Source organism: Haliotis cracherodii, unplaced genomic scaffold, assembly GCF_022045235.1.
Source record: "Haliotis cracherodii isolate W230 unplaced genomic scaffold, xgHalCrac1.p SCAF_17, whole genome shotgun sequence".
Classification (NCBI taxonomy): Eukaryota; Metazoa; Mollusca; class Gastropoda; order Lepetellida; family Haliotidae; genus Haliotis; species Haliotis cracherodii.
In genome coordinates, this window is record NW_027266272.1 from 29,638,314 (window position 1) to 29,664,840 (window position 26,527).

Sequence of the window (26,527 nt, forward strand, 5' to 3'; positions counted from 1 at the left end):
CTGTCCGGAGGGGGCTTATGGTTGGAAGAAATACGAAAAATGCTTTCTGAATGTATTAAACAGACAAAGGAGATAATATTTCGGTGCAAATATTGAATCAATTAGGTATTTTGCTGAAATGAAGTTTTAAAGAAACCTCTTGAAGTGGTTTGCACAACATTAGATTTATAAAAACTGTATGTTAGGGGAACGTCGTGCTTAAAGCACCAAAATCACATGACCTACGTCGTGTTGTCTCTGGATTCTGCCGGATTCTACCTGTGTTCATGCCGCTTCAAGCAAACCAACGCCTCTACTCGTCATGTCAGACGTCAGTTGGCGTCTTTGTGGATGTAGTTGCATTTTCCATCGTTAAATTAACAGCTCCATGCTTGTTACATGAGCGTGCAACATTTCACTCCTGCAGCAAGGATTCATGGTCACGTACTGCACGCATAAATACCATATTGCACGCGAGATTCGTGAATGAAAGGCGTTATAAAAATAAGAGAAATAAGCACATGCTTAGAAAGCTTACACTACTGCCTAGAAGTCCATTCCCCTTACACGCATGGGCACCGCGTTACGCAACCCGTGTGCACCCCGTTGGTCACTCATGTGGAACCCGTCCGCCACGCGTGTGATACCCGTGTGATACCCGTTCGTCACTAGTGTGCAACGCGTGACACACTCATTAGAGGGGGAACAAACTTTTGACCAAAGGAGGACACATGTAAAGCTGAACTTGAAGGTGGTAACAAGGAGAGAAATTTCTGTTATCCTGACGAAAAATGATAATGCACATGTATTTGCTAATGTCTCCTTTTTAGATGTGGGAATAAAATCAGGACTGTTGTGATTAAATAGATCTGTCTTGTTTTATACGACCATTGCTTCTAAATGCGATGGTGTTAAAAGAATACATGGTCCTGGAAAATGTTATTGCCATTGAAATGCTTTTATTGTGATTTGACATTTACCGTCTGTAGTACGACTTTCAGATTCAGATTCAGATTCTTTATTCTCCATAGACACCGACGGCTGTGTGCATTTAGATTTAGCATTCAAAGTGTAATATACAAATAATACATATTTTGATAGACGTTTAAGCTCGTTTAGTTTGGTCGTTGAAAATAGGCTTCTTAATGAAAACACATTTGACCAAGTTAAATATCTTCTAGGAATAAGTGCAAGTCTTTAGTTATCAAAAGCTGGACATCGTAATATATAATGGAATTCATCTGCTATTGCTGGGGAGTTACAGAGTGGACATAGACGTTGTTCTCTGGGTACATTATTCTAGCAGCCAGTCTCGACTGGTAAATTGTGGTTATTAGTGCGAAATTTTAAGAGCGGGTAATAAACAGATTTAGGTAGGTAGAGATAGTTTTCAAATAATGGCATTTCTTTAAGATATTTATAATAGAAACCTTTTGAACTCGACAATATTGAACTTATCCAGGATTGTAGACAATGATCGGTCAATATTCTTTCCACAAAAGTACATACATTTTGTGGCATTCTCGGTTAAAGTTTTGATGGCAAGTCCAAATTTCCTATTTTTATTGAATTTTATTCCTAAATAATCATAGAAGTCTACCGTTTCTTATTCTTTATTGTCGAAAATGAAGGGGGCGATTTTTCTCTTTGTAGTAAAACTGCCAAACACAACAACTTTAGTTTTAGATATGTTAACCGTTAGTTTCCATTTTCGACAGTATAATGAGAGGGAGTTTAAAGAAGTATGCAGAGATCCAGGATCGGTACCAATCATGTCATCAGCTATGTCATCAGCGTACAGCAGTATCAGGAGCTGTACACAGAGAGTTAACGTTTCCTCTGACAGCGTTAACTTGACACCTTGACAACAGTTTTCTATCAACCACGGTTCGAGGTCGTTAAGGAATATTGAAAATAGAAGGGGAGATCAATTTTCTCCCTGGCGAACTCCAGTGTAACTTGGGAAGAAGTTAGAAGTGTGTTTGCCTATTTGAACACATGACTTAATGTCACTATATATGTTTTTAACTACTGTTAAAAATTTACCCGTGATTCCAGAATTTAACAATTTTGACCAGAGACCCACCCTCCAGACATTATCAAAAGCTTTTGAAAAGTCAATGAATACACAATATTATTTTTCTTTATAATTTTCTTGAATATTCATTAGCATATTCAAAACAAAAATATTATCAATTGTAGAAAATCCCTTACGAAATCCAGCTTAGGCTGGCAATAACATGTTATTCACATTAGCTTACCAAGACAACTCAGTATTGTGATAGGTCGATAAGAATGGACCTATCCCGGATGACACATTTTACGAATTTTTTAAGGACATTAGTCTGTCTTACAGACCCTGATACATTTATATCAACTACAGCCCATGCAAGTCTATAATGTTTGGCAAGTCTAGATTACTGTAGTCTGTCTTACAGACCCTGATACATTTATATCAACTACAGCCCATGCAAGTCTATAATGTTGAAAATGAAGAGAATCACTGGGCTCCCTTTTTATTAGATTTTTATTTTCTGTATGATATGTTCATTTCAGAGACTATATGTTAGTCTATAAGGACATCAATTCTACAAGATATGATGATGATGATGATGAGTTAATAGACGATACTGAACCAGTTAATTATGACATTAGTGTACTGATTAAAGTTATTGCAACAGAAGAAATAAAAGAGGGAATTAGATCTTTGAAACGAAATAAAGCCTGTGGGTTTGATTTGATAAATAATAGTTATTTGATTGACGCATTTGAGTTGTTACTGTCCCTACTCACATCACTATTCAATCCTGTATTCACCACGGGTATACTCCCTAATGCATGGTCAACTGGTATTATTAAGCCTATATACAAGAGAAAGGGTGACCCGTTAGACCCTGCTTATTAGTGTTGTCTGTCCCGTTTAATATTTTCCAGAACTCTTTGGGGGAAGCCTTAGCTTTTCTCCTCAAATGGGTACTAATTTCGTGTTTGTGTTTATTAATGTGTCTTGTGAGGCACTTTTTATAATTCTTTGCGACTTGGCGATAATGTAATCTATTCCTTTCGGTTCCAAATTTCCTGAAGAGTTTTCTGGTTTTAGAGTAGTTTCTACGCATTAACCTGCATTCTTTATTAAACCAGGGTTTATTTACCTTATTACTGTTACAATTCAGTTTCCGAGAATGATTAGTGCGCAAAAGTTTCTCGTGCAGCATTGGCGAGCACTTGCGCTAGCTCATCGGCTGGCCTATTTATGACAGTTACGGGGTTGTCATGACCGGTGAGTGCTGATTCAGCGAGTTTAGTTATAGCGTCTATTTGATCTGCATCTATATGTCTACAGAATACCTCAGCTTTATCTTGATCATACTTCTTTGGTTTTGTACGTGAATTGGGTTGATTGTAGTTTTCATTATCTTGAGTAAATAAATCTTCACTTTCATTATCGTTTCCTGCAGTTGCTAATGTAACGCCGAGTCTTATGTCCGGAATATTCTGAACAGACAACAGCGTAGTGTTCTTGCAAAATTGAGATGTGCGACTTTACCTTTAGAAATTGAGCTCGACAGATTCCGGCGACCGATTACCCCACTTAATGACTGTATATGTCAGTTCTGTGATGAACATCAAGTTGAAGACGAGACCCATTTCCTGATCAACTGTACCCTCTTCTCGGATATCCGCTACGACCTATGGAAGAAAGCCTGCATTGCCAATTCACAGTTTCTGAGTTTCCACCCTTGGGATCAACTTCACTTCCTTATGCAGTGTGTCAGCATGTGTAAACCTCTGGCCGCAACAGTGACGTCAATGTTTCTCCGGCGACAACATACCGGGCAGTGATGTATATATTGTGTGTGTTTTTGTGAGTGATAGATGAGTATGTGGGTAGTGTTTGTATGTGATGTATGCCCACGTGATATTGAGTGGATGTGGTGAGCTGCATGTGTGATTGAAAATGAAATGTGTGTAATATTTATGTGTGCGTGCGTGCGTGTATGTGTGTGTGTGTGTACCTTCGATTATGTTCGTGTATTATTCTTGCCAATTTATATAATGGATAATTTAATGATTTTAAGTGCCTCATAGATACTTCATGGATCGGCTGATGTTTTTATATATCATACGTATGTATACGTGTAATGTTTTTTACTGTTTTTAAACACCAGGTGGCACTATAATAAAATAATTTTCTTCTTCTTCTTCTGTAAAAAGGATTGGGCAATTAACATCAGAATACAATGGCGAGTACTCACCCACCTCAAAGCTACTAAACAAAGATAGACATCTAAGACAAAATTGTTATGGATGAGTAACTTCTTTATTACAATTGGGCGACGTTTCGGTGCAGATTCTAACACCGTTATCAAGCAAAAAAAGTTGCTCATCCATAACAATTTTGTCTTACTTACCATTCCAACTTCTAAATGCCACTAAAAAAAGATAAACATGAAGATGATGAGGTTTGGCAGAGCATTGTTTATATTGGACCCTTATTACTTTATGATGGCTGGGACTCTTTGTCTCGGGTCCATAGCCGTGACGCTGGAAAAGAGCAACATGTAATTACTGAGAGTGGGTTATATCAATGAGGATACACTTGAGGGAGAGAATACTAATTACCGTACTACAGGAAGAGACCTGTAGACGTAAGCGCGGGGTTGTGTTTTATCTGACCCTTCCATAATGGCCGCCAGGAGAGGTAAACAGTGAGCTTTGACTGCGTCATCTAAGATAAATAATAAAATACAGCAGTGTTATTTTCAGGGGTCTGATGAATAAACTCCCAGCGCTACGGTCAATGTATCTTATACTTGATCCTTGATACATCATTTTGGCATTCACAATATATAGTATTTCAACGTACAAAGGAGCACTGATCTAAAGCAATTCCGCGGGAGTGGTTGTTGCCTTTACATTACTGTATTTTCCCAGTGAGTACCCGAATGATATAGCAGAAACTTGTTCACGACCTGTACTCGCCATTCGTAAGTACATTCTTATTGATAGTAGTAGGACGTATGGTCACATTGATCAACAAAAATGAAATACAGTTTTGGAAATGTAGGTATATTTGTGGGGAGCATCGGTAATGGTGATGAAGTATTGATAGGTCACTTGCTTGGTAATTGTGCGATCTTCGTGTACACTATTTTGATTTGCAAACACAAAGTAAATATTTCATCTAAGCATTGCTTATTTTACAGTGTGTATATGTTAAAACTCAGACTGTAAACATATTTTACTAAGGAAATTTATTAAACGCCTAAATATTCAGGGTTTTTTTACAAATTGACTGAAAAATATGTCCATCTGTATTAATAAGATAACGAATTCCAAATATTTGTTTATGTTTAATATCGTCACCAAGTAAAGTTCTGTATTGTTTGGCTTCTTTTCTTAGAATTACTGATATATTGTGATGTGTTTAAGCCCTTTTGGTCGTCTTAATCGTTTTTATATTAGTCAGTCTGTTGAATAAATATTTAGATATTTTAGAAATTGCCTGAGTGAATCATATTTTACACATTGACTGTAACATATACACGCTTACAAAAGAAAATACTTGTGAAAACAACGTCTATCGCGCATCTAAGAACTTCCCAACCAACACGGAAAGGACCAAGAATGATTCTGTTCAAAGCTGCAGCGAATGAATGAAAACAAAATGCAAATGTCATTATTACAACCTACCAAAGTTATAATGTATCCTTGAATATCAACATAAAGGGACAATATCCATCGCGTCTGCAGCTGTACAAAGAAACTTATTCGATGTCAAATGTCTCTGTAAGAATCAAATACTTTAATAATAATTATTTGGAAACAATATTTGGAATATATATTAAATATATATTAATAGTTGATTATATGTGGTAAATGTTCACTCGGTGTACATGTTATATATAATAAAATAATAAAGTCCACGTTAGTTCATCATCTTCTTTATATCAGTTTCATACACAGTACTTTCGCTGTCTCATGACATAATGTATTTACACACTCCAGCGACGACACCAAGTAATTTAACAATTGTAGGGAGACATTTGAATTAAATATACAGTATTTGTAAAGTAACAGTGCAACATTTACGATTGAAATGACAAATCTATTAATACATTCTAGAGTTCATACATTGGATAAACATTTGTTCTTTTTCCAGTCTCAGCTGCTTGTTACTTGTATACAATTTATAAAACGGAAAAATAGTCAATTTCCCGTTTCCGCAATCATCAATGTGTTTGCTGACACCTAAGCATCGAACATTAGGGTCTCTAATCTTCTGTTTGTGTACAGTGACTCTATCTTTTAATTCCATGCCGGTTTCACCGATGTAGTTTTCGCCGCATCCCGAACATCTCATAACATAGAAGAAGAAGAAAGAAGAAAATTATTTTATTAAAGTGTCACATGCTGCAGTACTAAATATATAGACATATAAACATTTCATTAAAAAAACAGCACCCGGCCAGTTGGCCTACGACACTAATTACATAATGGTACATTTAAAATATATAAAAAAAGAAAGGAAAAATTAGTTGCAACTTTATATATTACTACACCCACACCCACACCCACACCCACACCCATACCGATACACCTACACACACATCCGCATTAAAATCCCGCTCAAAGCATTCAAACAGGTAAGCATACAAACAGGTAAGAATACAGGACGCTCACAGCAATCTCATACAGGACACTCACAGCAGTCTCATACATAACACTCACAGCAATCTCATTCAGAACACTCACAACAATTTCACACAGAACACTCACAACAATCTCATTCAGAACACTCGCAGCAATCTAATACAAAACACTCACGGCAATCTCATACATGTCATACATCTATACACATATGCGTCCATATACACACTTAATTCATCAATCGTGTATACTCACCTACATGTATAACCAGCATACATACTAACATACCAACCTACATACATACCTATATCCATCAAACATAAATCAATCCGTATTATACATACACAGGTCCATCCATACCTAAGTCCGTTCAAACACATCTCAATCCAAATATACTAACACACATCCATACCTATATCCATTCAAACACACCTCAATCCAAATATACTAACACACATACAACCATACATCCATACCTTTATCCATCCATACACATATCGATCCATATATACATACACACATACAGACATACAAGTGTCATACTGAATACAGTATGAACATACATTAAATACAACAGATGATATAAATGAGAGGCACTGTGTACTAACGTACATAAACACACCCGCCTACACACCTACGTGCATATATAAGACAATGCATAACATTATGGATGGGATAAAAAGTAATTAAAATAAAAGCTAACAGTTTATATAAAGTTTACGACGCCTGTACATTCTGTAGACAAGGGAGGCTAGGGATTTACTTATACATGTAGTATTCATTAGATAACAGGTCTGTTGCAGTGGAGAAAAGGTTGGGAAGGAGGTCTCCAAGGAGGTAATATAATTCCATAAATCATATCTTAAATCAGAATAAAAGGTACATTCAGTTAGAAAGTGGATTTCATCTTCGATTGCTTTAGAGTCACACATTTTACATATCCTTTCTTCCAAAGGGACAGTCGGTCGTGAAAATCTACCGGTCTCTATTTCAAGAGGTAAAGTTCCTGTACGTATTTTGGCGAGTGTACTTCGATAAGATCGGTCCATTATAAGTTGAACATATGGTTCAGTGTTAAGCGAGCCCTTAAAGAGTCTATATGTTCTAAGTTTGTTACCGTTTATAAGCCCTCGATCGATCCACAGCTGACGTAGCCAGTCGTGGTAATCATTGGATATAAGCCAAGTCTTTATGTAGTCCATGTCAGGGGGTGTTAAATTAAATATATCTAAAATAGGTAGTTGCCACGACTTGATAAGTGTAAAAACCTTATTAGTCCATGATTTACGATAATTACGTGACCATAGATGGACTTTACTACTCACTCGAATGTTGTCACAGTTTTGTAGACGATACCATAGTTGTAAAATTTCTAACTTTTGCTTGGTATAAGGCGAAGTCCAACCCATATCCCCTCGAACTGACAAGTTTGGTGACTTACAGCCCACTCCGAGAAAGAATCTACATGCTCGATTTTGTACAGCATTGATACAACTGAACTGACGTGTGCCCCATACAGCAGCTCCGTATGAGAGAATCGGTTGCACAAGGTTTTCATATAACTTATTAAATACATCGTAAGCCATTCCTCCACTAACTTTGAATTTACACACAATCACACCTAAGGCACGATGAGCAGACTTGGCTATTTCCTTGGCTGTGAAATTAAGATCTAGGTGTTCATGGAACCAAACACCAAGATATTTATATGCATGAGTATAACACACTTCATTTTCACCGATAGTGAAAGTAACACCTGATATACTGGAACCTCTTGACCGGAAATGGACAACTTGTGTTTTCTTCAAATTAACAGACATACGCCATTTAGTACACCAGGTATTTACACAATTTAACATCTTCTGTAGACAACTTTCGTCGGGTGCAATTAAGGCAATGTCGTCTGCATACAACAGAACACTTAGTTGATAATTACTTATATTAATCCCACAATTCAGACAGTTGATTTCATCCACAAGATCGTTGATATACACAGAAAAGAGTGTAGGGGAAAGCACACACCCTTGGCGCACACCAGAGTAGACTGGAAATAGGTTTGTGTACCTATTATTGACACTGACTCTAGCCCACGTTGAGGCGTACATTGAATTCACAGCTCTTAGAAAGTTTCCTTTAATTCCGAGTTTGTTGAGCTTGTACCATAAGCAATCACGGTTAACTTTATCAAAGGCCTTTGAAATATCGATAAAACAAACAAATGTTGATTTTTTGGAGATTTTTCTATTTTCGATTGTTGAATGAAGACTGTAGATATGTTCCTGGGTGCTAGGTTTACTTCGGAATCCGTTTTGTTCCTGTGCTAGAATATCGTTATGCTCTAATCATCTGCTGAGGCGAGTGTTGAGAATATCCGAGTAGATTTTACAAGGTATGGAGATTAACGAAATTCCTCTATAACCAAGCGGATCACGGGGGTCACAGTCAGGTTTTCTGATTGGCTTAATGTCACTAGTTGACCAGATATCAGGGCAAGTTGAGTTGTTAAAGCAGAAGGAGAATACCTTGAAAAGCAATTCTATGCAAGTTTTATTCTTCAGAGCCTCTGCAGGCAGATGATCTGGGCCAGCAGCCTTACCACATTTCGCACGTGCAATAGCGCGCTCGACCTCGGCGAACGTGATGGGTGAATCTAGGTCACTAGTGTCGTACGTCACCTCTTGTGTAACATTGTTGTTGTTGAGCTCGGCCTTGACCTTGTTCAGGTGATCAGCGTGGAAGCGAGTTGAAGGCGTGTCTTTGAAGAGGGCTGAGTAGTCTTGTTCCCATCTATGAAGCACTGACGAACGATCGGTGAGGACTGCACCATCCTGCTCTATTTCCCAGGGAATATTTTTGACACGATCTTCTGCGATTCCTATCTTTCCGATAGTTTTCCAGAAGGAACGAGAGTCTTTGTTATTGTGTTTATCTAATAAACGTTGATGTTCGCATTGTTGATTGTTCCGTTTATGTTTTCGTAGGGATTTGTCGAATAGTTTCCTGCGGGTGATGTAATATTGCTTCAGGTTTTTACGTCGATGGGTTTTACACGACAGCCACAGTGTTTCGGCAACACACACCTCGTCCCACTTGTTTTGAAGTTCCTCACAACAGTAAGGTTTGTAAAACGACTTTGACTTCTTATTTGTTGGTTGCCTGAACGTACAGGTGGTAGATACTTTGTCCAGTTCGAAGCTCATAAATGTAAGAAAATCGGAGTATGCCTTATTTGCATCACTGCTAGCTGAAAGTTCATGCTCAATTTTAGAGATAGTTTCAATCACCTTGGGTCGAATATCTTCACTTTGTAGGAATGATGAATTGAGTTTTTCTCGGCGGTATTGTTTCACTATAGCTATAGGATCGGAAGTAGTATCTGGGCTGTTGGTCTGTTCACTGGGTTCAACCGGGAGCTGAAGACTCCAGGTAAGTATGGAGTGGTCCGGAAGACTGTCAGGTACATTTGTTCCATCGATCAGACTTGTCACTCTTGTTACGTTGAAGTCTCTGAAGGTGAGTAGATTTTCATGGGGGGTTATGACATAATCCACGACAGAGGACCCATTTTTCACATAGGTAAAGTCTTGTTTTTCAGATCGGCCATTGAGCATGCACATGTTGCTATTCACTAGAAACTCTATGAATGCTGAGTTTTCTTGGTAGTCAATGACTTCTCTCTCGGGGACGTCGTCTACTCCCTGTATGAAATCACTGTTACTCCCCACCCTCGAGTTGAAGTCTCCACATATGCAGACAAGACCTTCGTTCTGGTAGGTATACAGTTTACTGAGAAGTGTGTCAAAGAAGCGTTCAGAGTCACGTGTCCTTGAAGAACACGATGGGGGAAGATAGCACACACATAGGACCAAGTTGAAATCAGTATTCTTTTGTGATGACAGTTTAATGAAGAGAATGTCTTCGTCTGAGTCATCCAACACTTCCACAATGAAGTCACTAGTAAGAGTCTTTTTGACGAATACCCCAACCCCTCCTGACCCCCGTTTAGCACGCTTGTTGATATTTTTCCTGTTGTTACCATACCATGTAAATCCGTCTACATTAAGTTTAGATCCATTTTTAAGGAAAGTTTCACACACTCCAAAAATGTCGCACTCCATTTCCGAAAGTACATATTCTCTGAACTGTTTATTGGAATTATCCTTTAGGGCCCACCCTCCTGCATTCCAAAACCCTAACCGAAGTAGACCCTATTCTTTATTTTTAGCAAGCACAAGCCTTTTTCCATGGAAACGAAACATTTTGTTTTTACCTACTTCTTTGATTAGTGTTTGTAGATTGGATCTGGCTGTAAGCTCATCTTGGGTCAATGCATTATCAATATAGATTCGTGAGAATTCTTTACTTGTTTTGAGGTGTTTCTTATTTTGTAATAGCTGGATTTTCTGTTGAGCACTCTCCAGAGTGGCTATAACAATACCTGGTTTGCTGTCAGTTCTTTGTTTACGTTGTGTGTTCACTGCTCTGACATCACCAAGTCTGAGACCATCTCGGAACAGCTGATTCACACTATTACACAGAACTGTATTGTCTTCGGCCTCCCTCCTTGTCACAGGTAAGTTTCTTATCACAACGTTGCACTGTGTCTTCTCACTACTCCCACTGTTACTTCCAATTTTAGTTTCCAAAAGTTTTACTTGCTCACTGACCGAACGCTGAAGATTTTCACCTTTAACTTCTAAATGCTTAACTTTGTCCGTGAGAGCTTTGAATGGTGCGTCGAATTCCTTTCGTATTTGCATGGTTTCAGCTCTAAATGTTTCAGTTAATTTTGCAGTTACTCTCACCTCCAGTAAATTGAGCTGTTCCGAGAATGAGACATGCATGGTTTTGATAGCGGCAAGTAATTCAACATTATCGATAGTGTTTACATCTGTAGTGGCATCAGGGTCATTTTCACATGATGATGTTTTAGCTTTTTTTGCTGCACTAGGTTCGCACGAATCCTGTTCGTTTGTTAGTCGGCTTTGTTGAGACATAACGACATCAACATATTGTGCAGAGTCATTTAGCGCATCCATGTTTTCGATCACGCTTACACTGTTCAAGATGAAACACCGATTTGTCACTTAAATGTCACTTTTGGCGTAGAAATACGATGGATGGAGGATCATACACAGTTTATATAACGTGTTATTTCAATTTTCAAATACCTTAGATGTCGGATGACTTGTATTTGAGTCGATTTTTTTTCATCAATCGGGAGCACTCAAGAAACACGTCCAGCTTACACAAGGGCACGTAACTCTTCATCCATACATAACATACACCACATCTTTGCAGCGGCAGTTCATGTCGGCTTTCACATTGAAACCCTTGCCATTTGCAAAAAGGAAAGTAGTACCTTCACTTATGATGTTACACGTGCCGCAACTTGGTGTGTTACATCTACTTACACATGGTACACTCTCTGTACAAGAATATTTGGATGGAGAAAGAATTTGCTTGAGATTTTGTGGTTGCCTGGTACTTTTTATAATTTTAAATTTCTTCAGTCCTTGTTTCATTTTATCGCTTTGATGTGGAATTGGGAGGTTGTCCCTTATGACTGGCATGATATCACAGTTATTAGGATTGAAGGTGGACACAAACGGTATAATTTGATCGCCCACAGATTTTTCATTAGGTTTCAGGAGAGTATGTCTTGGAATTTTTAAAGACTTTTCTATTGCGTCATTTATGACGCGAAGTGGATATCCTAGCTTCCTGAGATACCCCATTAATGGGCGATCTTTTTCAATTTATCTTCCCTTCACTAACCCGCTAGGTGCGCTGACCCGGACGGTCCAACCTTAAACTGACGGCGCATGTGGTATGCGCGATACGAGCACTACATGTTACTATGACGCCTATAGACAGTTAACTAGTATAACCTTCACCTCTGTCGGCATCAGTCACGCTTATGTGTGGACAGTATATCTTTTCGCCTAAAAAATGATTTATCTATTGCCATGTCCGGAAACAAATGTTCTTTGATTTAATGATACATCAGGGATGACCACGACTGATTATATTGTATAGTTAACCCCTAGATAGGCGTTCGAAGCGATGCGGTGAGATCAGCTGATCGTTCATCCCAGGTCGCTTTGTTGACGTTTTGCAATCGGTACTAAAGTGTTGCCCTTGATGTATGAATATCACACTTTTAAAAAGTAAGTAGATTTGTATACGTTCCTCCTATATTTATGTTGTAGCATCGCCGAGCAGGCTACATCATATGCATGCATTTCAGTAAGTACAGCGGTGAAGCGATACGGTACGCGAAATGTGAAGGTTTCATGCAACGTTGCCTAAATGTTGTGAATATTGACTGCAACACATGTAAGGATTTGTCAGATATGTAACAGAGAGCAATGAGAAATGTTCTCAAGAAATTGTAAGAGTAACAGGCACTGTAAAATTACGTCATCAACTAGATATCATGATACAATGTTCAAAATAAAAGAAATGGAAATAACTGAAATCTGTTTTGATATTTAAGGGTTAATTGGTGCATGTTGTAGAAAAGGATTTTATGTATGAACGGTGGCTGTTTGTTGCCAAATACTACCATGATCATATTTCAAAATGATCAATGAAATATATGTATTATTTTGGCCTTTTTTGAATTTTACAAAGTAGAAAGAAAAAATTCAGACACAGAGGACCCTATATATTTCAGTTAAAAAACATATTCAAGAGTATTTGTACCAACTACAATTTTTATAAAATAAAACAATATATTCATACTAATTGTCAATCTCTATAATGTTGATTGTATTAACAATGCAGTGTCTACATCCAGTTTGCATTGACAATAATCATATGATTGTGACACAGTTAAAACTGATTCTTAACTTCATTAGGCCTTTCTTTTTATGTTTCCTTGTTCTAATCTGATGTTTCAAATTCCAACATAAACAAATTATTAATGTTATTCTTTTTTCTCTTCACACCAAAAGATATCTGCATTGCACAATGACTCTTATTCTATTTAATATCTTGGCACACTTGTGCATGTGTACTAGTATTTGATTACACATGCATGACTTTTTAGCAGTCATCTGTTTCTGAACTGAATATTATGCCAGTAAAGATAAGTAACATAAAAAAAGGACTCTGGTATTCTTTCAGGTTTGGAGAATCAATCAATTCATTGTGAAAACATTTTTAATTCCTTAAATAAGTTACTTTGATCTTGATAAGATCAAAATAGATCCAAATTAAATTGAGGAGATTAAATTATGCAGTCTAATTCATTTCAGCCAGTCTGTCTAAAATCCGGTCCTATTTTTCAGGCAATAATAAATTAATGAAAATTTAAGAAAGAATATATACCTTGCTTGAGTGAATCAGTCAATATGCATATTGGCTGAAATTTTTAGTCAAAATACATATTGGGCCTGATTATAGACACTGACTGTAACATATGTAAGTATAATCTGTTATATTAAAAAACAAATAACACAAATAAATCCATTTATCTACGTGGAATGACTGTGGGGTTAAATTTGCATTTATTTAACCATCAGAAGATTTGATGATAAACTTTCTAAATTCATATTTGCTAGATGATAATAATATCTACAAAATATACTTAATACTACAGGTGTCTTGAAGTACTGTTGAATGAAAATCAGGATACATAGATACAGCAGGGTAGTGTGTGGGTTTGTATGGGAAATAATTTGTCAACATTAAAATAAATATTATGTTACTAAAACAAGAAGATAAAACTATGATTTAGATCTATTTATACATCATACACATTTTGTGGGGTAGCTAGTATGATTTGTTGTTTGTTGGGACAAATCTCTGTAATTTACTACTATTTTAAGAGCATGAGTATCAGAATTCTGTAAGAAATGATGGATGAATGAATTAACACCTGTGATGACTCAAAGTGCTTAATAGTGAGACACGTGTTATAGGGGCAGAATAATATGGGTAAATCTCTTATTTCAAAGTATGATGAGTGGTATGTATATTGCAACTGAGTAACTGAGTGCTTAAAAGATGCATGATAGATGTTCAATTGGCCTATTTCTAAAAAAATAAAATAAATTTAAATATTCAGATGCAACTTTAATTTTGATATAAAAAGTAACATTTAAAATCAGTTGTCTTATTATATTGAACGTTATTTCTTCTGAAATTATTTGTAAAGGCACGGATGTAAACTTACTATATAGATCATTGGTAAAGGCCTGTCAAAGATGTCTGCGTGCTGCAAATGTTGGCGTATCACTAATTTTAATAAATTGAAGTCCATGGTAGTATTTGTTGTGATTTAAATGCTTGAATTGTTGTGGGAAATAACACAAAGGCTGATAAATAAAATGAGTTTGCATTATTTCATCGATGCAATATGTAAGCCCAGACTGACAGAATGCCTCGCTGTTTTCTGACGTAGAAAATACCGTGGCAATATACCATTTTTAATGACGTTTTTCCCGCTATATTCCAGAGTGACAATTCGTCTTGTAGTTGAAGACTCAAAGAATGTTGATATTATAAACTATTAATCACTACAAAATATGTGCTAGTTAAAAATATTCAGTTGTAAACGACCGTTTTTGAACGAAGGTGCAACAGGACAACTCTTTAGCTTGGCTCCGTCTCTACATGTCAGTAGTTGTCGCAGCGCGCATTGATCCGGGAACCAGACCGGAAGCGACAGTTTGGACCGTCGCTTATATCATTTCAAAAGGAGAGTTATTGCCCTTTGGAACAAAAAGATCGCCTATTCTTTCAATCTTAAGTCTCTTTTATCCGTTTCCGACACGATGGTACATACTCTCCGCGCAAGTGAATAAGGAATGTTAGTTCGTGTATGCCTGGGGTGACATGAACCGAATTGTAGGTATTGATGGGTGTCCGTTGGTTTGTAGTAGATATCAGTTTTCAATTGAGTATCTTCCTTAACTACAAGGACGTCCAGAAATGGAATTTCGCTCTCGCTAGACTCCATAGTAAAACTGATGGAAGGATGGAGCTTATTAATAATATCCAGAAAAATGTCTAAATTTTCACGAGTTGGGATCCAAACTAAAAAGCAGTCGTCCAAGAATCGCTTCCAAGTTTCGCGCACATGTTTGGCAATGGATTCTGACATGGAATCGTGTACCTTCCTGTAAAGAATATCATCTATATATATATATATATATATATATATATATATCGTTCAGGGATATTGTAACCTGTGTTCGTTTCTCAACTAATCACTTAGTTTGTTTCAGTAGTTTCACATAGGTGCCAAGTCAGCTGAGAAAGCCCACGTGACAACTATTTTCATAATGTCCATGGTTCTTAAAAAATCCATTGAGTAAGATAACAATGAACAATCAGTCAGTGTATTATCGGTTATCCTTTGAACAAAGTATGTTGTTTTTCCATCTGCACTTCACGCCATGATATGAGTGTATTCCTTAGGTTTAGTAAACCTACCTTCACATGTAAACACTTACTTTTGACATATCCACTGTGCAAGATAACAGTAATTAATCAATCAACGTATTTCCTGTTGATCCTTTGATCAAGCAACTGATCATGCATAACACACATTCCACCTCACTTCAAACCTGGATTGAATAATTACCCCAGGTACAAGAAATACCAAATGGGAACCTTTATCGGGTAATCTGAGTGGTGCTACAACTAAGTATACATGTTATAAATTCATTCACTGAGCAGCAAGTGAATTACGACAAATACACAAGTGTAGGGTTATACCAGAAAACGTGGATGACAACAAGGGAGTGGTAATTGTATCGTCCAGTCAATCCGAAATCCGAAAATGCTTTCACTGCAGGGATACTTTTTTATTATTAAACTGTAACCATCAGGGGTGTTTCCAAATAACGACATCTGATGAGCTTTCGCCGTTATTTGTCTGTTTGTTTAGGCAGAAGAAATTAATTACCATGCGCCCTTTATCGAAATCTTCATAGATCACGGGTCTCTTGTCACGCTCGGTTGCGTTAGCGGGCCAATCGACTCACGGCAGCTGGTGAGCCCAAGCGGAAATCCAAAGGTCGTATTACCTGAAGAATCAACCTTCATTTGAGAAATATCTACTGCTCTCAAAATCAATATTTCTCCCAATATTAAAAATCAGAACTTCTGACCAGAGATTACCCGTTGAAACTTGTCAATGGCTGAACATACCCAGGGAAAACAGCCAGTGTCCACTCTGTGATTCTATCGCTGTGGGAGATGAATTGCATTCCGATGTGAAGCTTTTCACCAACGGCGATATGGACTCTTAAAAAAACAATATCTTAAGTTTCCAAAGATTTAAGAAATTTATGACCACTAACAGTGTAAGATATCTAAAAGGCATATCTAAATTCCTTAACAATGTGTACGATACAATTGGTAAATTGTATTAGTATCCACATATCCTAGAATAAATAAATGAGTTTGAGTCCGACAGCCGAGAAGACGCCAGAGATCAGTGCCCCTTTTTGAATAGTTTACAATCATGTGTTTTAGGGTATTTGTTAGCTGTGTTGGTTTAAACAAATTTTTATTTAAAAAGAAATCTGGATCTGTAAACAAGCAATACTTGCTTATGTAAATACCTACCCTCCAGCTAACAACTTAACAACAGCTGGTTATATATAAGATAGTGCTAAACATAAACATACTAAATGCACAAATGAAATACATGAGGCCAATACATTGAAGCAAGTGGTGTCTGTGAAACAAGATAATGCAGTTTTCCATTACTATATGCATAAAATTAAGCTACTCAAATCTTTGCTTTTGACAATGATGTCGTGAACTGACTGAAGAATTTCCATGTTTGTGGAACTGCTAACTGAACTATTGCCATATAATATTGTTTCTTAACCATACCTATGTTTGTAGAAATGCATAGTTTGTCTAAGATTGTATGTTTGACAGGTATAGAACAAGTGATTTGCTTCTGGAAAATGATATCCACAATTGCAGTCTGGTATATCTGATACATGTCGAAAAAAACTTATCAGCGTTAACGTCATTGCAGCCGAACGTGAGGTTACAGTAGACAATATGTTGGCATGATATATGACCATATTATAAGTCGAAGTTATCAATAATTATATGAGAAAGACTAGTTAAGGATTTAAATTCTTTTAATGAGTGAGAATTAGTTACTTTATCAGGTAGAGTGTGCCACAGGTTGATCGTATCTGGAATAAATGATTTGGCATAGGTATTGGTTCTACATTTGATTGTTTGTATATTAGATCTATTTCTAAGGTTGTAATGGTATTGTCAAGAGACGAGACTTGGAGTGCGATCGTTGAGATATACATTTTCAATTTGTAAAATGTAGATCATTTTGAATCCGTGTCTTCGTTCTTTTAAAGATTAAAAAGTTGTTTCGTTATCAATTTTACCATGACTGGTTCCACGGACTGCCTAACAAAGTGTTCTAAATGTGTCGAAATGTAATATTTCGAGTAACAATGATTTTTCGTTTGTAATTGTCCCAAATGTGACAGCAGTATTCGAAGTTATGATGAAAGATGTTTTTGTTTTTGTAAAAATTAATAAGAGGAAGTTTGGTAGGGGACTCGGGGCATCTTTTCGGGGAGTAGTTATTCTGACATTACCCACGATTTGTTGGAGGATATTAGAAATGAACATAGACTGTCATGTTGTCTGACTGCAGATGGGATTTGTTATGTAAACGATCACTTGGTGTGACCATGTGGAGAGGTTCTCATTAGGGGGTTGTGATTTTCACAATTGCCCAAAGGATCCTTCTGAGTATTGGGCTAGGTGATCCGAAAGGTAATATTATATCATTGGAGGAAATTAGTTGTGAATAATTAATACCACGTATATAGGACCTCCTGGCTTATTAGCTCTTTCTTTCTATGTGGGCACTTCTGAATAAAAGAAGTCACTCAACCAGTTCATGTAGTCTATGTAAACGAAGATAAGACTTGGTTAGTATCCGTATTTATCTGTGACAACTTCCAACTGGTGACATTTTAGTGAACTTGGCAAGTGGCCATGAATTTTAATATTCATATTATTATAATCTGTCAAATTGTACATAAAATTGTGTTTTAAATCATAAATATTCAAAGGGACTACTCCCTACACCCATCAATATCTTAATGGATGGAGATTAATTTATTGTATGAATTACATATAGATTTCACTAAGTATATGGGTTACATTTCGCGTGCATGAAAGATTGGATTAAGGGAAATATTTTCATAACAGTTCAGTACAACAGTTTATTTTAGTACTTGTCAAGATGAACCAATCCCAAACCTTCTCTTACTCTGTTATGACATATGTTATGTCAAAGTGGGACTACCCGTGAAGATTCCGGGATAGAATAGGTCTTCAGCAACCCATGCTTGCCGTAAAAGGTGACTATGCTTGTCGTAAAAGGCGACTAACGGGATCGGGTGGTCAGGCTCGCTGACTTGGTTGATGCATGTCATCGATTCCAATTGCGTGGATCGATGCTCATGATATTAATCACTGGATTGTCTGGTCCAGACTCGATTATTTACAGACCGCCGTCATATAGCTGGAATATTGCTGAGTGCGGCGTTAAACAACAAACCAACCAACAAATCAAAGTGGGACTTGTTATATTTACTTATTGTTGATATACATGTAATCAGATTACTTAGAATCTAATTAACCTAATTTTAACCCGCATGGTTGGTGTTACACATCCAGCGTCCACAACTCTTGTGTTTCTGCTTTTATGTTTCGCCCTCATGATCTAACGTTTCAACATTTTAGGACATAGCCATCCTCTTACACACAACAGGTGCGCACTGGACATATTGTCTTTCAGTTCCATAGCCTGTGCTGGCTGAACCTTGACTTTATTAGTCTTCGAATGGTACGTCTAGTACACACACAAACAAACTTTGCCTATAAAAGGAATGTAGCAGTCAGTGGATCTTCCAGTCAGCATACTTATTGTTGGTAAAATCCGTTTTCTTTAAGCAAATAGGAGGATAGTTAGTAACAAAAGATATACGATATACAACGAATGTCTTCATAACTATCACAAAGTCGTTCGACACTGACACCGCAGCAAACCCCGTAGTGGACAGGGTGGGGTGGTTGTTCAAAGCGAAACGGACAAACCCGTCTGTTGTCTAATAAATGCTGTGCGGCGCCTTTGATCTTGCCACCAACCATACACCAAATAGCAGTAAACGATGATCAGGATGGCCTGGAAATAAACACAATTCTGTCTTGCTGACAAGGCACCAAATCACCTGTCATGCCGTGATAATCCCTACAACAATGGGGATTAACACTATAGACTGTTTCTCTTTCACAGTCTGACTATAGCCAGACTACAGACTGTCTAGGTAGATAAAACACAAAAAATGTATGTAGTAGTATAGGTTTTTATTAATTATTAATTAAAAATTACATTTATGTAGAGATGTACAAATTTTCAAGACAATATAATACAGTAGTTTGTATTGATACAAAAAAATGTATGTAATAGTTTAGGTTTTTTATTAATTATTAATTAAAAAATCCATTTATATCCAGATGTACAAATTTTCAAGACAAACTAATACAATACAGCTTGCAAAATTTATGTCTGGCTACAGCAAAATCACTTAGAGTCCGACCTCGGAACATCTCAGCTCTAAAAATAATAGTATTTAATTAATAATTGATTTAATGGAAGCTGCAACACAAACAATAAAAAGATCTCACCAGATGGTTACAGAAGAAACTGAAAACTACTGAAATTGTCATTTGTTACACCTACTGTTCAGCTCTTCTTGATAGATACTAGGCACCGGCCTAGGGTAAACTTGAACTGTATCTATCATGGAGGCAAGGAAGACGTCAACTTTCAACTTGGCTTCATCGGGAAGATGGTTATGGATGTTCCTGTAGGTGGTGATGAGATTGTTGGCAGTGTTGACGGTTGCAGGACATCCAGCCTTACAACACCTCCAGTGCACTGTGTCTCGTCTTCTTGTCTTGACTCTGAACCTATGTCCACCATACACTAAACTCTGTCCACCTCGCGAATTAGGGATGAACTTAACGTTTACCTGTGCATTTGCCATTTTGCAATAAATTCTCACTTACTTAATTATTTACTTTGGAGATTTAACGTGCGCTTTCCGACTGATGCGTATTTCGCACACGGGCCCAGCCAGGCCATTTAATGTGTTTCCGAAAGGGGCGAAAGTGGTGTGTGCAACCCAAGAGGGGGCTTTAGGGGTTGCTTATATAGAATTTTGGAATTTTGAGATTTGGAATAGGTGCCGATGGGGTTGGGGAGGAGAACTAAGGGAGCTGGGTATGGTGGATGTTTGTTTGTTTATGTAATTTTGATTTGGTAGATTATAGTGTTTTTAGATGCGTTTTATTAGTTCCGTTTTGATTAAGAATACGCCTAAGTCCTTGAAGTTTTCTAGTTTATTTTGTGGGTTTAGTATTGCTTCTAGAGTGAGAGCCTTGTTTAGATTGAGGGTGGTTTGTAATGCGGTTCGATGTGTTAGGTAGTGTGTGCAGTGGATGAGTGCGTGTTCTGGGGTTTTCTAGTTGTTTGCAGTGTGGGCAGTTACCTGTAGTAAGTTTTTTAAATTTTTTTTAGATGGTTATTTAGGTTGGTGTGTCTTGTTTGGAGTTTAGTGATTACTCTGTCGATTTTTTTTTGATGGATGGAGAATTTTTGGTTTGGTTAGTGGTTTGCTTAGTACTTTTTTGATTTGGCTATTTGAGATTAGATAAAGGTTGTGCCATTTTTTGGTGATTTTTTGCTTGTTTACGCTTTTAATTTCTGATTTTGAGATTGGTAAGTTTAAGCTTATTTCTGGGATTTTGAGGGATAGTTTAGCTGCTTTATCGGCGTTTTCATTACCGTATATTCCTGCGTGGGCGGGTATCCACAAGAAGGTTATTTGTTTGCCTGCCTTAGTTAGGTCGTTGGAGCTTTTAAGTATTTGATTTATTAATTTAGGTCGGTTTTTGGTATTTTTGTTTTGGAGGGCTTGCAGTCCACTTAGGGAGTCGGTAAATATTAGGATTTTTTTGTGTTTTTTTTATTCTTGATTATGGAGGGCTGAGGCCATGCCCATTAGTTCTGCCGTGAATATTGATTGGTTGTTTGGGAGTCGGAAGGATTGTGTGGTTTTAGTTGGTTGTGTGGTATGGACTCCGAAACCTGTGTGTTTGGAGGTCGGATCTGAAGATCCGTCCGTGTAAATGTGACACCAATTCTGCCAATTTTCGTGTATGTATGCTAGTGTGGTGGTTTTGCTATGTCTGGGTCGGTTTGTTTATTTATATGGCTAGCTAGTGTTGTGTCTATTTTGGGTATTTTAAGTTTAGGGGTGATGAAATTTGATTGTTTGCAGTTTTGTTTAAGATTTTTAATTTGGTGTTCATTGAGGTAGTTTGTTATTCTTTGGGATATTGGGGTAAGTAAGGGGTGTTTACGAGCTAGAGCTTGGTTTCTGGGGCTGATATTTTGGTTTATTAAGTTTTGGATGAGAGGGTTTGATTGGGACGCGGCCCCGAAATTTAAGCTTAGCTGTTCCCTGCGTAGACTAAGTGGCATTTCTCCTGTTAAGGCCTGAAGTGAAGTGTAGGAGGTGCCATGTTGGGTGCGTGTAATTAGTTTGAGAGCCTGGTATTGTATTGAGTCAAGTTTTTTAGATAGAGAGTTGTTTAGGGTGTTGTATATGGCGCAGCCGTAGTCTAGTTTTGATCTAATTAGTGATATGTAGAGAGAGAGGAGGGTATCTTTGGAGGCTCCCCAGTTAGAGCCAGTTAGGCATCTTAGGGTGTTTAGGTCTTTACTGAATTTAATAATAAATATAAATATAAATTCTCAAATGGCACCTCCATATATATACAGTGTATATACCCGTAATTTTAAACTCACTCAATTTGTCTGTTTGGAATAGTATAGTAATCAGTGATTTATGTCCACATCAAATAATTTAGCCATATCTGTTAAGCTGAACACAGTTTACTTCATGAGTGAAGTTTGGCTCACAGTGGGTCACAGCTAAGTCATGAAGTAGCTCAGATAATCAGAACAGGCTATAGCTGGCAAGTCACTGGACCGTACAAGTTAATCTCCCCAGCCTGCTGGCAAAGTGAGAGTAAACCTAACGTAGTACTCCAACTTCTAAATGCTTCTCAAAGAAGGATTAAAATCCTAAAGCCATCCTATCTACATGATATAGATACTCACAACCTCTGATAATAAACTGTTACGTTTGGTCATTGGGCAAATGTAAAAATCACAAACCCTAACGAGATTCTGTCTACATGGTCACACCCGGTGATTGTGAAGATCTCAAATTCTTTCAACAGTCAGACAACATAGCTGTTCATAATCATTTCCAACATCCTCTTAGAATTTTATTAATGGCGAACATTTACCAACCAGCGACAATCGTGTCAACACGGGGATTCCCCTAGCAATAAACTCGCATCTAAATTCACTACTGTTCTACTGTCGGCTAGCCACAATGGCTAGACTGGACCCTCGTGGAATGGTTCATGCCATAAAAGTCTAGCAACCGAACGCTAATTAAGACGGCCGACCTTGTATTTATGGTCTGGTGAACACAGCTCAATGGCCGCTCATTAACTCAAAATTCACATCTCACTGTTTTGTTTTATCTCACTATTCATTTGATAAATTTGTCATCTTCAACTGGAACCCGGTCCCGTGTTACACGCGTGGCACACGAAGCTCATTCCCCTAACAAGCGTTGAGAACACGTGTAACACGTGTGTGCCACGGGTTGCACACGCGCTGCACACCCGTGTCCAACGGGTGTTCAACCCGTGTGCAACCCGTTGAGTACCCGTGTCACATGCGTGTAACACGTGTTCTCAACGCGTGTTAGGGGAATGAACTTCTAGGCAGTAGTGTATGTAAGTTACTACGAAGTTTTAAAATCATTTCCCCTTATCAAATGTTAAAGATGATGATTGCAATAATGTATTTGATAAGAACTTATTACGATATGGCAAAGTAGGAATTTTGTTGGGCAAGGAGCAACAATTGTACGTTAATGTCTGATGAGACACTTAACTTCGAATGCTGGCGTCCTTTTATAGTAGATATGAAAAACAACGGACCAATCAGACAATTGGCTATGACTCTACATGTGCAGGAATGGATCTACTTTCACAATAATAACACATGTTTATACAATCACCCCATTGCGCGGAATGACAGCAAAGGGCAGGTCATTTCTTTTAGATATACTGTGAATCGCACTTTAATATTTCCTCAATGCGTGCGTATGGATACACATCTACGAATCAGAAAAAAAAGTTCCTGAATTATGAATTATCAAGATTTCTTAATACCATTTACCTATCTCCTATAAACAGTGGAAACAATACCAGAAGCATGTACCGGCCAACAACGATTAAAAGAGTTTTGTAAAGTTTCAGTTACTTCACAGCGTGAGATTCAACACTTTTGACGTTGAACACTTTGGTGAAATCCACAGACACACGGGTATGGTGCTGACAAATCTACAAACATCATCAAGGGGAACTCCTGTAACCCACGTTCGGAGGTTTCTGGTTCACCTACGGGACGCAACTCCATACAGCGAAGTTCGTCGCTTTAGACCACTGGGGCATCCGTGTCATCTGCACACACCAAGACAACGTTGTGTTCTCACCTCACATCGAAATGGGTGTTGGCTTTTAATACACACTATGTCGGAACAACGACTATTTTCACAGTGAACTATGATTAGAAATTGGTGTGTTTGAGGGAATATAGCTTGCAACAAAATGCCGAAAAAGAAGAATGACAAACTAAAGTTGGCGTGCGACGTATGACCCCTGGTGTCCTAGTTGTATACTGGGTACCCTCACGGATCCGCAGATCATATTATGTTCCCTGCAAGTGCGACGGGGGATTACTGTGAAACGCATGTAAAGCACCTACATATTAATTCTCATGAAAGGCAATGAATATTGAACACAGCACAGCAAATATGCTTATTGATGTATTCTGTGTTTTCAAAATGTCAGAGAATACAAAAGGCTATTAATACCTTTTGCCCATTTCCCATGCCATGTACTTTATATGGAATAGAAAAGAATGTCAGTAAAACGTCTTCGCTTCCCTAATGCGCGTGATGTCAAAGACGAACACAAGCATTTAGGAACACTGTTCACACGACCCAGTGTCACAACCATATGATTTCAACTTTAAAAGCAGTATTTAAGTAATTAATCCTATCTCTACAATAGCCTAAAGGCGAAAGCAAGCGGGTGGTTAATGGGATTAAATCGATAAAGGACAAATGATGTGTTGTTGCTCAAGAGAATGAAATGAACGCATTCTATCAAAACAAAAGCAGCGGCTTTTGCAAGCCTGTCTCGCCTGTTAAGGACGACAGTGAAGACACTATTCAGGGAGAGAGAAACGTCACAAGGTCAGGGCTTGTTTGTATGTGAGATAGTCACGCAACAACGTCTTTGATACGTAGTCATTACGGGCAACTGAGTGATTATCACTTTCGTCTAAGCTCGTGCTCCAACAAATTCATCAAATTGTTAAGGTGAGTGTGTCGGTTGAATTCTTTGTTGTTGTTTTTTTGGGGAAAACATAGATCAACTAGAATACCTCTCTTAAAAATGAAATCTCTTTTAGAAGTTTAGAATGGTTTTATGTGCGTTCTTAGTTTCAAATTCAATTGAGCGTCGTTAAATCTACAGATAACTGCGATCTACATTGCAAAGACAGCGTTTATCGTAGAGATGTGGAGAACATTCCTAAATTTGAATCATCAGTGACAAAAATGATGTCCAATAGGACCGATACAATTCCCTATTGTAAGTTGTACCATATGTTCGTGGTTTTATTTCAGATGCACAATTGACTTGTTCTTGAATGACTCATTGTGTTTGTGACGGGTGGTACTTGTGCGCTCACCCATTCGTGAACACCTGGTATCATCACTATTTGATAGTGATTCATAAACATATGCTCTTGTTGACTTGGGGCAGAGTTTTCGTATGATTATGGAAATGGTTTTTGTCACTTTTACTTATGTTGATATTTTTATTCCCTGAAGCATACCAGGTCCAGCAGTGCAGTGATACAGACAGTAACTGTTGTTTCAAAATGTTCATAGTTTGCATGAACCTGGATATATTTATCTTTATTAACCGTACGAATTTGTTAAAAGCTATTTCCTTTTGATTATATCAACAAATAAAAGTGCATACTTAATTCACGAGCGCTCGGATTCAAATTCAATTTACCTCCGTTAAACCTACCGATAACTCAGCACTTCATTGCTAAGACTTCGTGTTCATCTCTTAAGTAACCTGACAGTGTGTGAAAAACGACCTTCACGTTACAAAACTGCTTCTGCTGCTGGATGTGACGTTGCCCGGTTTACATTGAATCTATGCCATTTTACTGCTTCATCGGAAGAGTTATCCTTCCGTTTCGGGTTACGTTTACTAAAAAGGGAAAATCAGCTTCTGATGACAGTTTTCGTTTTTTCCATCGTCTTGCTATGCATACACATCCTTGATTTCAAATACAGATATGATATTGATTGAATATGCACGTTGTCACCTTTCACGCAATCGTCTATCCAGTCCATAATACTATCTCATTTCCTTTATGGCATACATAATTATATATAAACAGTACAAATTGAAATATGATAAACCGGATAATCGAGGATGCAACTTTCAATACATTGTCGACTTCCTTTCTTCGTAAGGCCATGACTAAACGAACAAATCAATAACGGCTCAGTCTTAGCTGGCACCCCATACGGTTTGTTTGTTTCCATGGGGAATGGTACATACTGGGTATCAATGGATTCACAATAAAGAGGGTTAGCAGAAAAGAAATTTAAGTAATTAGATTAAGTTTTGACCATTA

The 26,527-nt window shown here is 37.6% G+C and overlaps 1 protein-coding gene across 1 annotated transcript; it reads right to left on the reverse strand.

Moving 5' to 3' along the window:
• Window positions 1-8,972: 8,972 nt before the first annotated feature.
• LOC139464772 (uncharacterized) lies at window positions 8,973-10,748 on the reverse strand. The gene has a single exon (XM_071246282.1). It carries the CDS (start codon window positions 10,746-10,748, stop codon window positions 8,973-8,975), a length of 1,776 nt encoding a protein of 591 aa, XP_071102383.1.
• Between the last annotated feature and the right edge of the window lie 15,779 nt (window positions 10,749-26,527).